The following is a 13,721-nucleotide window of genomic DNA, read 5'->3' on the forward strand; positions in this document are numbered from 1 at the left end:
GAGTCAAGTGTATTTGAAGTTGTGGATGAGACCAGCTACAGAGCAAATGCAGGAGAGTCCAAAGCTGGAGTTCAGGGCTTAACCAACATTTGAAAGTTTGGAACAGGACGAGAATCCACGAAAGAACACTGAGAAGGTGTGGCCAGGGAGGCAGGAGGAAAAATCAGGGAGTGTGGGACTACAGAGGTGTTTCAAGAGGCAGGGAATGGTTAGTCATGGGAAAAAAGCTGATGAGAGATGAAGTAAGAGACAACTGACTACTGATTTTGGAAAGCTATAGTTCATTCAAGTGAGAGCTGTTTAGTGGAGTGGTGGAGCCAAAAGTGATCGAATGCTTTCCTTTCATCCCGTCTCATTCTACTCCGCCCACCCATTCCAGCCAATCCTGCCCTGTGCTAGAGTGTGCCACCTCTCCTGATCCACACAGCTATGGTATCTAGTGAGAATCTCTGGGTGAGCCCCTCCTTCCTCCATTTCCTTCCCACATCCAGGAGCTGTCTGAAAGACCCGGTCAGCAAATGTTTTCTGTGAAAGGTATATGAAGGGGGCAGGGCTGGACTGTGCTCCTGAGAACCGCCTCCGATGGCTGGACCCTCTTTGGGCAGAGCTGACCAGGGCACAGAATGGTTGAGCCATGCCTGGGGCCTTGTCCATTGCGGACCCCGCTGGGGACGCCAGCACCGACACTTCATCTCTGTGTCTGTCTACTTAGCAATGCTTGTCCTTCACAGCTCGGGAAAAATTACCAAGAATGTTATTGACTCTAATTTTAATTTGTCTAGCACTCTTGTTAATGATGTCTATTTAAGACATCCATTAAAGGCCCATGAGGTTAATTAAATGGACAATTCCAACACAGTTCTATTAGAACCCCCTCTATTAAATTAATATTATAGACATTTAACAGATGTCTTAATTAGACATTATAGTTAAGAAATGCAAACTAAATTAGAACTAAAGCCATTGTCCAGAAAGAAAGCTTTTTACCGTAATTTATGGCTTTTGAGGGGAATGCTCGTGTTTACTCTTCAGAACCTGAGAGATCAGTCATTTGACAATCTTTTCCAGCATTTAGAAAGCATCATCCCGAAAGGCCCAAATCTTAAATCACAGTCCAGATGTCAGAGCTGGAAGAGACTTCAGATACCATCTGGAGTCCAGCATCCTCAAACATCAACGATTGGAGGAACCAGCTGGGGTCTTAGAGAAACAGAAAGCTGTCTGGGCCCCGCCCGTGGAGTCTGATTGCTGCCCAGGATCTGGCTGCTTTTAACACATATCCTGCAGATTCTCGCACAGGTAGTGCCAGAATCCCACTTCAGGAAGCCCTGATCCAGTCTCAAGGCCACACTTGACAGATGGTGACACTGAAGCCTTGGAAGACTTCAGAACTGGGTGACTGGATCAGCACAATTCCACAGCCTGCCCCCATGCAGTAGAACTTTTCTAGCAGCTCCCGCCATCTCTCTGCTCCTGCTGGGCCTCTCCTGAGTTTGGTATCCATAGCCCCACAGCCTTTCTTGTCTCTCCTCTGCTGGCCCCAGGCCCTCTGGGCGGGTGATTTCCTGGGTCCTCCATGTTGGTCCTGCAGGCTCCCGCCGAGCCTGTGTGACCGCACTCTTAACATCCCACAACTGGATCCAGAGCCACCTCCAGCGAGCCTCCCTTGCCCACCCTGCCCACCTGTGTGTTCATTTCCTTTCCCAATCAGACTCTGCCTGACCCCAACAAGAGGGCTTGGGAAGAGGAGCTGGAACCCTCTGGGCTCCTGTTATTGGAGGGAGCAGTTGAACCGAAGTTCTGCGAGCCAATCCTGGAATCCTGTGGTGATGGGAGCTCAGGGTCCAGCGGCTGGGTTGGATGAACTGGCTAATGGTCCAAGCATCCCACAGAGGGGTGTGGGAAGGCTGGGCCAGGCCAGGATCTGAGGATGTGGGTCAGGGTGCAGGGCACAGCTAGTCTGTCTCACCTGGGACACCTCCATGGCTGTATGGACTGACTCATGTTCCCTCCAGATTCCTGTGTTGAAGCCCTGGGCCTTTAAGGAGGTAATTCAAGTTAAATAAGCTTATGAAAGTGGAGCTTTAATTCCAGAAGACTGGTGTCTTTATAAGAGGAAGAGACACCAGCGATCTCCCCTCGCCTCTCCGAGTGCACACAGGTCATCTGAGGACAATGATGTGGCCAAGGAGAAAGCTCTTACCAGACAGCAACGCTGACGGCACCTTAGTCTTGGACGTCCAGCCTCCAGAACAATGAGAAATGTCTGCTGATTAAGCTGCCTCCCCGCAGTATTGTTATGGCAGGCTGGGCTAATAAGGCATGGCCCACACTGCCCCTCTTACCTTCCAGGTGCTTCATCCTTTTCCTGCCCTAGAGGCGCTGGCCTGTCCTCTGCAGGCCCCGCACTGTGGCTGTGTCCTCCTCAGAACTGGCCCTAGGGGATGTAAAGGGCCTGGGGCCCACTCGCTCTTGGGGGGGACAGTGGGTCCCCGCACCCACATCTCCTGTCTCGTTCCGTGGTGTTAACTGTTCTGTTGCTTCACAGGCCTCTCTTGGGGCACAGGGTTCTCCCCTGCATGAAGGTTTATACCCAAGGCAAATTTCACCGTGTCTCACAGGCAGCCTACATGTCCAAGGCCCCAGCTCTGCTGAAGCTCTGCTCCCTGGGCAGTGGAGACGGGAGAGACTGGACTGCAAAGTACTATACCGCTCTCCAAGACAAGCCTTGTGCTGCAGCCATGGGAACATGGCCAGCCCCGTGCACCTGCCTGTGCAGTGTTTAGTACAGTTTCATCGGGATTGCTCACTCACAGTCAGCGCCCAGCCCGGCCTGGGCCCTCCTCACCCCCTCCTCTGCCTTTGAGGATGGCATGGTCCATGGGGCATAGAGCCTAATGGCCCCTAGGGACAAAAGGGTCTCCCAGAAACAGGCAGCACAGCAGCAGCAGCTTCGTGGCAGGTGAGCATTCTCACCAAGTCTCCTTGGGGAGGGGGAAGAGAAGTCTACAAAATAAACAGACACTCACGTGGAAACTTGAGTCTGCGCCAAATGAAAAACAGATTTCACATGGCAATTGGTTCCAACAACTTTTCTGGAAAGCAACTGTATATTTACACAACACTGGCCGCCTTTTACACTGCAGAGGGGTGGGTAAGAGCAGTGGGATTTAGGAAGTGATAGCATCTATGCTGTTACCAGTGTGGCACTTTCAGACAGCCGAAGAACAGAAGCCTATCATGGGAAAGACAGAGATTCCCTCAGGAAGCGGGAACCCAGGTAATAAAGGATGCACTCTCGAAGTCTCTTCCCATCCTAAAAAGTGTGGCTCTGGAGCTAGACTACAGGGTTCAAATCCCAGCTCAACCCCTCTCAGGTGGTAAGGCCCCAGGCAGGCCAGTGTCCTCGTGGCCACACCCAATGTCTGTCACTGGGTCAGGATGCCCCGTCTCAGGTGGTTCTGGGAACTGTACTCCAAACCGCAGGCAGCGGTGGCTAGACCGTGGAGAACACCCCAGGAGACTCAGACCCTCCTGGTAAGTGAGGGACACCACGCACAGACGGAAGCGGGGTCGAGCTGCCAGGCGTGTATGTCTGTGGGAGACTCTCGGTGGGCTCAGCCCTCAGGAGGCACAGAGGACAGCTAGGCCTGCTCGCCGTTCTCCAGTTGATGTGAAATCAGTGTTTACACTCCCCTTATCGTGGTTCTTGTCCCGTGTAGAGTCTGAGTGGGAAATGCTGAGAAAGCAAGGCTCTGGCATTGCTGCTTCTCTTGGTGTGGAAGAAAAGAGCATGTGTACTTCCCACCAGCGTGTCATCAGGAAGGCTTCTGCCTTCACCTTGTTGACTGGCAAAACACCTGCTTCTCAAAGGAAAGGGGCGATAGGGTCTTCTAAGCCACATGGCTTTTTTAATAGCAGACCTGGAAGGCTGGTCCCCACCCTGCTCTCCTTCGGCTGGTTTGTACTCAGGTCTGCGCAGAAAGGCCCCATCTATTGGCCCACGGGAACACTGTCCACAGGGCTAGGGTCAGGCTGGAGAGCCAGGCTTTTTGGCAGCAAAAATGGAACCAAGAGTCAACTAAGGTGCCACTGTCGGGGACTCAGGCTTTCCTAGCAGGTTAGACCTTGGGAAAGGCTGCAGTCTTATTTTCCCTTCAGTCCACCTTCCTCTGGAGCCTAACAGACTCAGGCATTGAGAATACTTTGTAGGCTTAAGCTCCCTGTACTGGAACTTTCTTCTGCTTTCTAGAAACAGCAAAGTAAACCTTGGTCAGGTCAAAGAGCTTGACAGAAGGCATGATTTAAAGTGACGCATCAAAGACGCAGGGCACCACTGAACTAGTGAGACTCGGTGCCTCACGGCACCGAGAGCAAAAGCAAAGGCACAAGCCAGGGACAGCCTCAGGCCTCTCTTCCCTTCCGTCCTGGCTGTGCCGCAGGAATCACTCCTGTGGCCTGTTCACGCCCACACGCATATTTTATTATTACACAAACTGCTGATTTATCAAACAACATTCTGAAAACACAGAAAGTATGAAAAAGAAAAACCAAATAAACTATTTAGGTCAGCTTGTGTTAATCCTGGTGCTTTCTGCCAATCTTTTCTCTTCATGGGAGTAATATAAAAACAAGAGCATCTATAAAGACACATCCCTCTGGTCACTGAATTCTGTGCTCAGTACAGTGTGCTTCTTCTCAGATGACTAAATGCCCTTAACGCTGATTTAAACTGGCTGGAAGTGGTCTCTAACCAGAACTGGCCTGACCGTCTCTTCCCTGAAAGGGGATGTTTCCGGCCCCGGCTGGCATAAATAATCCCCTTAGGCAGCAACAGCTCACAGGTCAATTGTTCCCTTGGCTTTGAACTTTTTTGCAGACCGCTCACTTGATCGCAGCTGGAATTTGCTACCATAAATGTAGGAAATAAAGCCATCGATCTCCACGGTGAACACACAGTTTAGCTTGGGGATAACTGAAAAAAAGTAAGAGAAAAAGGATAAGGAAAAAAGTCCTGGCAGTAAGTTCACTTTTACGGAGCCTATTATTCCCAAGATGTTTCTATGAGAAAATAAACAAAGCTAATAGGGAAGACATTAGGAAATGGAGGAACCCACAGAGGTAACAATACCAGGATGAAGGTGATGATTCCACCAGAAGGCCAATTTACTCACACTTTAAATATAACTCGACACCTAGTTTTCAGGGTGAAAGGCTATGAACCAAACTCCCAGAAAAACTGCCAGAAACAGGTCTTGCCACATAACTTGCAGACAGACTCATGGCTTTATGCTTCCTGGGGAAACTTGTACACCACTTTCTGAGGTTTAAAATGAGAGCAGAAGAATATATAGGGAAATGGAAGCAAGCAGCAAGAAATCCAAGGGTCAAAAATTAAAGGAACAACTCCCACTGTGGTTTTGAAATCTCTGGATTTGTGGGCAAGGCGGGCGTGTGGGAATCCCGACAGACCAGGTGCTCCGCTGCCAGAGTAGTGAGCACAACGGGCAGATGAGCGGGCACTCGCTTCCCTGGATCCCAGGGCACGGGCTCTGGGAACTCCAGGGGCAGGCGCTGCTTTGGCTTCCTCCCTACTACCTCTCTGGCTACAATCCCCTGGGAGGCAGCAGCCTTTGGGCAGGTGGAGGGTCCCAGTCCTGGAAACAGACCCAGGTGTCTGGAGGCACACCCAAGCAACCCTTTCTTCCCTTGATCATATCTGGCCAAGGCGGCTGGGCTGACGAGTGTCTCAGGGAGAGCCTTGGGTGCCAGGATGGTCTCTGCAGGCTTGAGATGTAAGGTAGGCAGGGATCTGTTGACTCAAAAGGCCAAACTATCTTTAGAGCTCTGAGGAGAGGACCGATGAGTTGGCTGGGGAGGCCACAGCCACGGCCACCCAGTTACGCACCTTTCAGGTGGTCTTCTTTGGTGATAATTTTGAAAACGTGCTTTGTTTCTTGTAGAAGGATCCCTGTAACACCCACATAGGAAGGGCACTTGGATTTTGTAACTGCAAAGGAAAAGGGCAGTTCAGGGCTCAGGCCTCTGTGCTCTTAGTGGAGCCACAGGCAGCCAGGCCTGTCAGGGATGAGGGCTCTGTTCCCAACCTTGAGCCAGCAGAGGAAGAAAGAGCACCAGGCGGGGCATGGTGAGGGGCAGCACTTCTATCCTAAGTGCTGGCTACTCAGCTGCGCAGGGACAAACCCAGGCTTCCCAGTCCCTTACTGGGGGCGTTATAGCCTCTGCGCTGCTCTGATAAGGTGTCCTTCAGAGGGCCTGCTGCCACAGGGGTCCTAGGCAGGATTCTGGAGCCAAGAGGTCACACGTGTATCCAATACCACCAAGAGCCACAGCTGGGTTGCTCTGGCAAGGCCAAGTCTCACTTATAGGACCTGAATGAACACCTGTTCACCATGGTCCTCCTGTAACCTCCTACGCCCTGGCCAGAATGGGAGACCACTACAGGTCACCCAGCAATGAACTGCCACCACGGCAGCGGCCCCTCACCTCCAACCCGTCTCCCATGCAGTCAGTACACGGTCACTGATCACCTGCTGTCTGTCTGGCACTGTCCTAGGTAGGTGCTGGGCACAGCAGTGAAAAGGACAGTCCTGGGTCCTGCTCTCAGGGAGCTGTTGTTCTAATAGGGGGAGGGGTAAAAAATACAGACAACTGCATTTTCTGATAGTGATGAGTGCTATGAAAAAAAACAAGGGCAGGATAATGGGGGAGAGGGGTCACCTTTAGTAATGGTAGATCCCTTGGAAGTGACATCTGAATAGAGACCCAAATAATGAGAAAGAATCAGTCTGTGAGTGCAAAGAACTCCCTGGGCAGAGGGAAGAAGCAAATGCTAAGACGCCGAGGCAGGGCCAGGCCTGGTGAGAAGCAGAAAGCTGGCCAGTGTGGTTAGACCTGCTGCCCAAGGAGACTGGACAGGCTGTTCGGACCACAGTAAAGAGGCAGAAGGAACAGAACTTTTTCAGTTAAAAAAATCTTCCCTCTGGCTGCCTGGTCAGAGGAAGAGCAGTGTGTTGGTAGGAAGAGGGTTAGGCAGCTTTGCAGTAATCCAGGGGAGGTGGCAGTGGCTTAGATTTGGGTGTTAGGGTGTGCCCATGCCTTGGAGGTGGGGATGAGGAAAGAAGAAACGTGGATACCTCCTAGGTTTTCGGCCTGAACAACCAGGGTGAATACGGCACTACTATCTGTGGCCCTCATTATACTCAGTGATATCACTAACAATGATCTCGGTGGCAACTGAGGTGACAAAGACCAGGGGAAGGGCTGATCTGAGGAGAGGCCCAGAGCTCTATTTTGGCTTGTAAAGTTTACAATGTCTACTGCACATCTGGGTGGCTATATCCAGTAGACAGTTGAATTCAAAGAGTTCAAGGGTAAGGTCTGTGCTGGAGATGACAACTTGGGGACTGTTGGTCCAGAGCTGACATTTAGAACCACGGGACTGTTCAAGTTAGCAGGCTGTGTGTGGGTGCCAGAAGCTGCTGGGTCCTTTGGGATACCAGCAGGGGTCTTTGTGTGAAGAAGGTACACAGGGACCATTTAGAGTATCCAACAAGTGGCCAGAATTGACTAAGACATCTACAGTCATCTCCTATCCTAAGTGCTAGTAATATGGGGATATCAGCAGGGAAAGGATGGCTTGGGCATCCAGATGATGTGCTCTTTAGGCAAATTACCTGAAACAATAGCGCCGTGAAGATCTGCCTTTAGAAGCTTGGCCTGAATCATCTGTGGCTGCCTAAGAGGTAAATAGAAGCCTTCAATGTATACCATGATGATAAATTCTGAAAGAGGTAAACAGGTCTACAGACTTCTGCAGCCAGGCAATGCTGATAACAGGGTCCCTTGGGTTCTCCCCTAAAGGGCAAGGCTTCAGAGTTGCAACTCACGTGTCTGGTTTGAGGCCGTTGCACAGATCCCGGATGTACTGTTTCCAGAGTTCGTGTAGCGGGAGAAAAAGACTGTATCTGTGGCAAATTCAGATAGAGGTAAAAAGTTAGGCAATGTGACATATATGACAATATAACATTCAAACAGCACAAAGCTTGGCTTGATGCCAAGGACCATGACCTGGATCACTGGGGCCTAGGTGCAAATCCTAGTTCTACTTCCTATAACCGCACTGAAATCCAGTACTTTCACCTCTCAAATCTTAGTTTCCTCTCTGGTAGAACACTCTCAAGGCTAAGTTTTTGCTAATGAGAAGAGAAAGATGTTGCTTTCTTTGCCCCTTCATCTTTCCTGCTGGTTAGATGCAGCTTTGACAGCTGGAGCTCAAGCAGACATCTTAGATAAAGATGGTGCAGCAGCAAGGATGCACCCAAGGCTGCACTCCAGGTTGTCTGATGGCTGTGGAACTGCCTGCTGCATCAGCCCAGGATGGTATTCAACTGGACTTTTCACATGAGAAAAGAAGCCACTGCTACTGGCTTATTGTTCAAGTAACTGCTATTTTGAGGTTTTCTGTTATAGGAAGCTGACCCTAATAAGCCCTCAGTAAACAGGAGTTGCTGGTTGTCGTAAGTCCATATGCAAGGTGACAGGGTCTGTCTGGAGGGTGAGAAGTGGTGGGGTGCAGGGGAGGAAGCAGGTGAGAGGACCCTGAATGGGCCTTCCTGATGCTTCATGAGGAATCCGCTTAATGAAGCTACTGGTTAGAGAAAATGAGAACCTCAAGCTGAAACCCAAAGTAGACTCTATTGGTGGGGACATGGGCGAGGCACACCAGGGGCAGCCAGCAGTCCCTTCCTCCTCCCAAAGCCCAGCTGATTTTGTGAGGGGGCCATGAACAAAGTGACAGACTCTGTCTTGTGGGATGTGGGAGGCTATTTGGCTACAGATCTCGGAGCCAAAGCATATGAACAGTCCTAAGACATGCAAATGCAGAACTGTAGCCAAGGAGGGATGGAGTGTCAGCTGGAGGGAGGAACATGTCCTCCCACAGAGAGTGATGTCTCTCTCAGAAACTTGTGAAACACATGGGCAGCAGGTTCTTTGGCAATAAAACCCCAATGGGTGATTCTGTCTAGTGCTATTAAAAGCTACAAAGAGATGTATGTTAAGAAGTATCAGTTCCTTTTGTTCTAAGAAAACTGTCGCCTTGTTGCCATGGGTGACAGACTCACTTTTGGCACTGGCCTTATTAGTTAAGGATAGGACAGAAGCCAAATTCAAAAAGGTCTAAATTGGTAAAGGAAGGCTGCCCCCTTGTGGCAGAAATGGGAGAGGCTCTCTTATCTTAAGCGGAGGCGGGGCTGCCTAGCTTCCCAAAGTGAAGTTGCTCAGCCGTGCCAGACTCTTTGCAACCCTATGGACTGTAGCCCACCAGGCTCCTCCGTCCGTAGGATTTTCCAGGCTAGAATACTGGAGTGGGTTGCCATTTCCTTCTCCAGGGGATCTTCCAGACCCATGGGTTGATCCCGGGTCTCCTGCGTTGCAGGCACACTTTTTACGGTCTGAGCCACCAGGGAATCCCCTAGCTTTCCAAATCCATACTCAGTACCAGGAAGATTAAGCTGCTGGGATGGAAAGGCAGGAAAAGCTCGCCATACCTCTGCTGCTCTGGTTTAATGTCAAAGAGCCGCAGCTCCCTCCTCTGCTTGGCAGAAAGGCCTTTAGATTTCTTTTTCTTTTCCTTTTGCTTTCGGTGAGTGAAATACTCCAGGACAACGGCCTTGCGTTGCAGGTGGTCCTCTTGGGCTTGCTGGCTCATGCGGGGCATGCTCCGCTTCAGGAAGGCCCTCACGAAGGCCTCGGCCCGCTGGGTTCCCAGGTGCTGCTTGGGGACAAGATGGTGCGGTGCTGCTCTGGCTGGGACTACCCAGGCCCCCAGGCCCTCCCACACACCACTGCAACAGCAGGTGGGCCACCTTTACGGAGCCACCTATCTACCCACCGAGGCCCACACAGCCTCTCGTTGGCCGAGTATCTGCCAGCCAAGCTGGCCAGAAGTGAAAGCCACATTTAAATGCCAATTCGTGACTGCCACACAGATCAATCACCTCAGACTCCAACTTCCTACTCGACTTCTTTGAGGTTAGTTAAAAACAAAAACAAAAAGCCACAGGAAAAAAACCAAATGGACGAAAACACTGTATTTGGAAGAAAAGACTTCTTTCATCCTTGGAAGGGAGGAAAGCTTGAGAAACGACAACAGTATTGAATCAATCATGATCAAATGAAGGCAAGCGGTGGCCTTGAAGGAAATGACCTTAACACTAGGAAAAAACGGCATAATTAGGAACTCCAGGTTGGGCCCAGCCGCAGCAATTCTGACACTGGCCGTGTCATTAATACTCTTTATTGGGTCCGCAGCTTTGCGGATGTGGCATGGCTACTTTTCCAGTTGGTTCTGGCACTGCACGAAGAAAGAACCTGTCAGCAGACCTCAGCCCTGCGCGCTCACTCTTTTCCACACAGAGCAGAGCATCATGTGACTGTGACTGAGCACCTGTGCTCAGAGAGAACTTCTGGGCAAAGTAACTGTCTGACCGTGTGTAATTCTCGGAAGAACATGCACTGCTGTCCCTCACGTTGAAGTTCCACCAGTCTCTTCCTCATTCCAATGCCTCTGCCCACGTTTGCCACACCCCTAGGGAGCACTGTCTATTGAGGGTCTCCCTCTTGGCAGGGCCATTTCTTGGACTTCCGTTGCACTAACTGGGCTGCAAACACCTTGGAGCTCATGTGTCGATAGTAATCAAGCTCTCATTTCATGGAGCAGACATGGGCTTGGGGATGGGTGGGAGATGGGGATAAATGTGATACACACAATCTTCAAGGTTCCCTATAGTAAGGAGGGCGGTCAGCTTCAGCGCTGTACTTTTAAATGCTAAGTAAAAATTCACTATCATCACTATTATTATTGTAAGAGGACATTTGATTCTGTTTGTTTTTTTTTTTGACATTTGATTCTTTAAACACCTAAGTGGCCCACCTTTCATGCAGAAGCCAAATAAAGGTATATCAGTCTTTCAAAATCGTGATTTCCTAAGTAACTCCCTTATTATGAGCCACTAGTGAAGCTTCTGCGAAACTGACAAAGTATGTTTGTAGCACCCACATATGATCCATAAATTACACTTATGAAATAAGATCTGTCTTCCCTCTTCAGGAGTGAAGGGGGCACAGTAACAGGGTCAAATGACAGTGCTCAGCATGACAGGTTTCAGGTGAGCACAGCCTGGCGTCCCCTACATGGTTAGGTGACACCGATCAAGAAGTCCCAGTTTACCAAACTTGACTCTGGGAAAGGAGGCCAGCAGAACAACAGACCTTGATTAAACCTAACATGTCTGCTGGAAACGTGAGGAGTAAATTGTGGGATAGGACATCTGAAACAGCACTAAAGGTTAAGAAGCCACTGAGCCATCTTGGTCATCACCTTGGTTGCTCCCAGATCCCCTGCCCAAGCACTGTACCTGAATGTCGAACTCGTTTGCCTCTTTCTGAGAAAAGGCATGGTAGACCACACCTAGGGGATTTAAAAAAAAACATAAACATGGAAAGATCAATCATGTTGGCTATGGCTATAAAACCTAAGGCTTTTCTAACTATGAAAAGCACTTTGCTTATTGAGGGACAGAAGATGGGTGGTACAAAGACCACAGCACCAAAGCTTTCTCAGATGTCTATGGTCCTACCCTCCAGCCACATTCATCCTAGCAGTCCCAGCGGTGCTTCGCAAACATGGATGTGTGTCAGAATCTCTGGAATCTGTTGCTCTAGAATTCTAATAATGTATCTCATTTAAAAGTTATGTCACAGGGCTTTTCAGGATGAGGATAGTTGAAAGTATTACATTTTGTTTACTGTTTCATGTTTAAAAAAAGACTTTTCACATTTTAGTATCAATGAAGCTGAGATGTATCCCACAACTGATGGTGTCCTAAATTGATAAAATACCATAGAGCTTTCTTCAAGCTCAAAATACATATTGCTCAACATGGTTTCAACCTTCAAAACTGTTCACACTCCTGTTTCTTAATTTCTTCTGAAGAAGAAAACCACAGCATTGGGGACAGAATATGGGTGTCAAGAATGAGACAAAGGCCCTTAGGGCCAAAGGACTAGAAAATATGGTTCACACTACACTCTAAATTCCATCCCAGCTCTGTTGTGCTTCCCTGAATACATCTAAACAAACAAACCAAGGTGGTTACAAGTTTTATATACAGAGTACGATTCTCCCTCACCTGGAAGACAGGGGTTGAAATTTGTTTGTAGAAAGCAGCTTGCAGGGTATGGAACCCCAGGAATGATGGCACCTGTCACGGGGGCCTAGCATTAAACCCAGAAGTCTTTCTTTTTTTTCCCCTCCTATAACAACAGACATCTAACAGTTACTGAGACCTCAATACTTGCCATGCCCCTGATTAAAAGCTACGTATATTTTATCTCATACTTTCTGAACGACCATTTTAAAGGCATTATTATTCCTATTATAAGGTCCCAGGTGGCACGAGTGGTAAAGAATTCGACTGCCAATGCAGGAAACACAAGAGAAATGAGTCTGATGCCTGGGTTGGGAAGATCCCTTGGAGGAGGCAACCTACTCCAGTATTCTTGCCTGGAAAATCCCATGGACAGAGGAACCTGGTGGGCTACAGTCCATGGGGCTGCCAAGAGTCAGACCCGACTAAGCACGCACATACACATTCCTATTATGCACTGAGAAAACTGGAAGTTCAAATATGCTGAGACACTTAACTCGATCACGTAGATCGCGAGGCACAAGTGGAACTTAGAATCCAGTTTTAACGGTGTCACTACCCTGCCTATATAAATTGCCTAGGGTGCTCCGCTCAAACTCTCAAAGCCTTGGGTTAGTGGTATTGTTCCCCAGCGCGCTCTCTGCGCGTTACACCAGAAAAGGGTCATTCACAGAACAGCTGGCTGGTCAGGCACCATTATCAGTACCTTCAGTTCAGTTCAGTCGCTCAGTCCTGTCCGACTCTTTGCGACCCCAGGGACTGCAGTAGGCCAGGCTTCCCTGTCCATCACCAACTCCCGGAGCTTGCTCAAACTCATGTCCATTGAGTCGGTGATGCCATCCAATCGTTACAAAAGGGGAAACAGGGTTGTAGAGAGGAAAAGGCCTCGACCACGCCACCACAGGAGATAGCAGCCAAGTCAGACCGAGGCCTTGGGCCCTCCTCTAGCACCACCGACCAGGGAGCAGGGCAGCCCCCTCCCCTTCTCCCGCCCAGAGAACCTGACATCAGTTTCTAGTTCAGAGACTGCGCCAGGCCAACCGGACTCCAGGCCACAGTTACACTTCCAGAAGGCGGGAGAATTCCCACGGCAGTTCCGTCCAGACTCCCCTGCAACCCTGTCACCCACCAATACCTAGACCTAGTCTCCGGCTCTCTAACACCCGACCCCTCTCCAATTTCGTGGCCCTCAACCCGGCTTACTCTTCATTCTCGGACCGCTTCCGGTGCGCTCTGCTGACGTCTCCTTCAGGCGTCGCTCACTCTTTACGCGTCTCTACTTTCTTCAGCAGCCCTCGACCACTAGAGCCTCTCTCGTCCAAGTTTGTGGCGCAGACGTTCCTTGTGCCCGAAGCCGCGCGGTAAGCAGGTTGACAGACCGACGACCAGCTACTTGCAGCTGGAGTCTCGGGCTCCTAGCTCAGGGGTGGCGCCGCCCGTGACGTCACCGACGCGCGCCGACTTAGGATGACGCCTGCGCCTCGGGGC

General features: G+C 50.0%; 1 protein-coding gene across 9 annotated transcripts; it reads right to left on the bottom strand.

Annotated features, from left to right (window-relative positions):
- Positions 1-4,461: 4,461 nt before the first annotated feature.
- On the bottom strand, positions 4,462-13,679 carry POP4 (POP4 ribonuclease P/MRP subunit). Of its 9 annotated transcripts, none has more exons than XM_081512498.1 (8): positions 13,437-13,679; positions 12,216-12,287; positions 11,442-11,494; positions 9,573-9,796; positions 7,911-7,988; positions 7,698-7,759; positions 5,909-6,010; positions 4,462-4,975 (listed from the first exon to the last, which is right to left on the bottom strand). In XM_081512498.1, the coding sequence occupies exons 1-8, from the start codon at positions 13,441-13,443 to the stop codon at positions 4,839-4,841; spliced, it is 735 nt and encodes a 244-aa protein (XP_081368624.1). In that variant the 5' UTR covers positions 13,444-13,679; the 3' UTR covers positions 4,462-4,838. The 9 variants fall into 9 exon arrangements, with proteins under 9 accessions (XP_081368624.1, XP_081368623.1, XP_081368631.1 ...); XM_081512497.1 differs by having other exon boundaries at positions 9,573-9,799; XM_081512505.1 differs by having other exon boundaries at positions 12,940-13,679.
- Positions 13,680-13,721: the final 42 nt, after the last annotated feature.

Source organism: Giraffa tippelskirchi, chromosome 7 (assembly GCF_054371585.1).
Source record: "Giraffa tippelskirchi isolate mGirTip1 chromosome 7, T2T-mGirTip1v1.2.pri, whole genome shotgun sequence".
Classification (NCBI taxonomy): domain Eukaryota; kingdom Metazoa; phylum Chordata; class Mammalia; order Artiodactyla; family Giraffidae; genus Giraffa; species Giraffa tippelskirchi.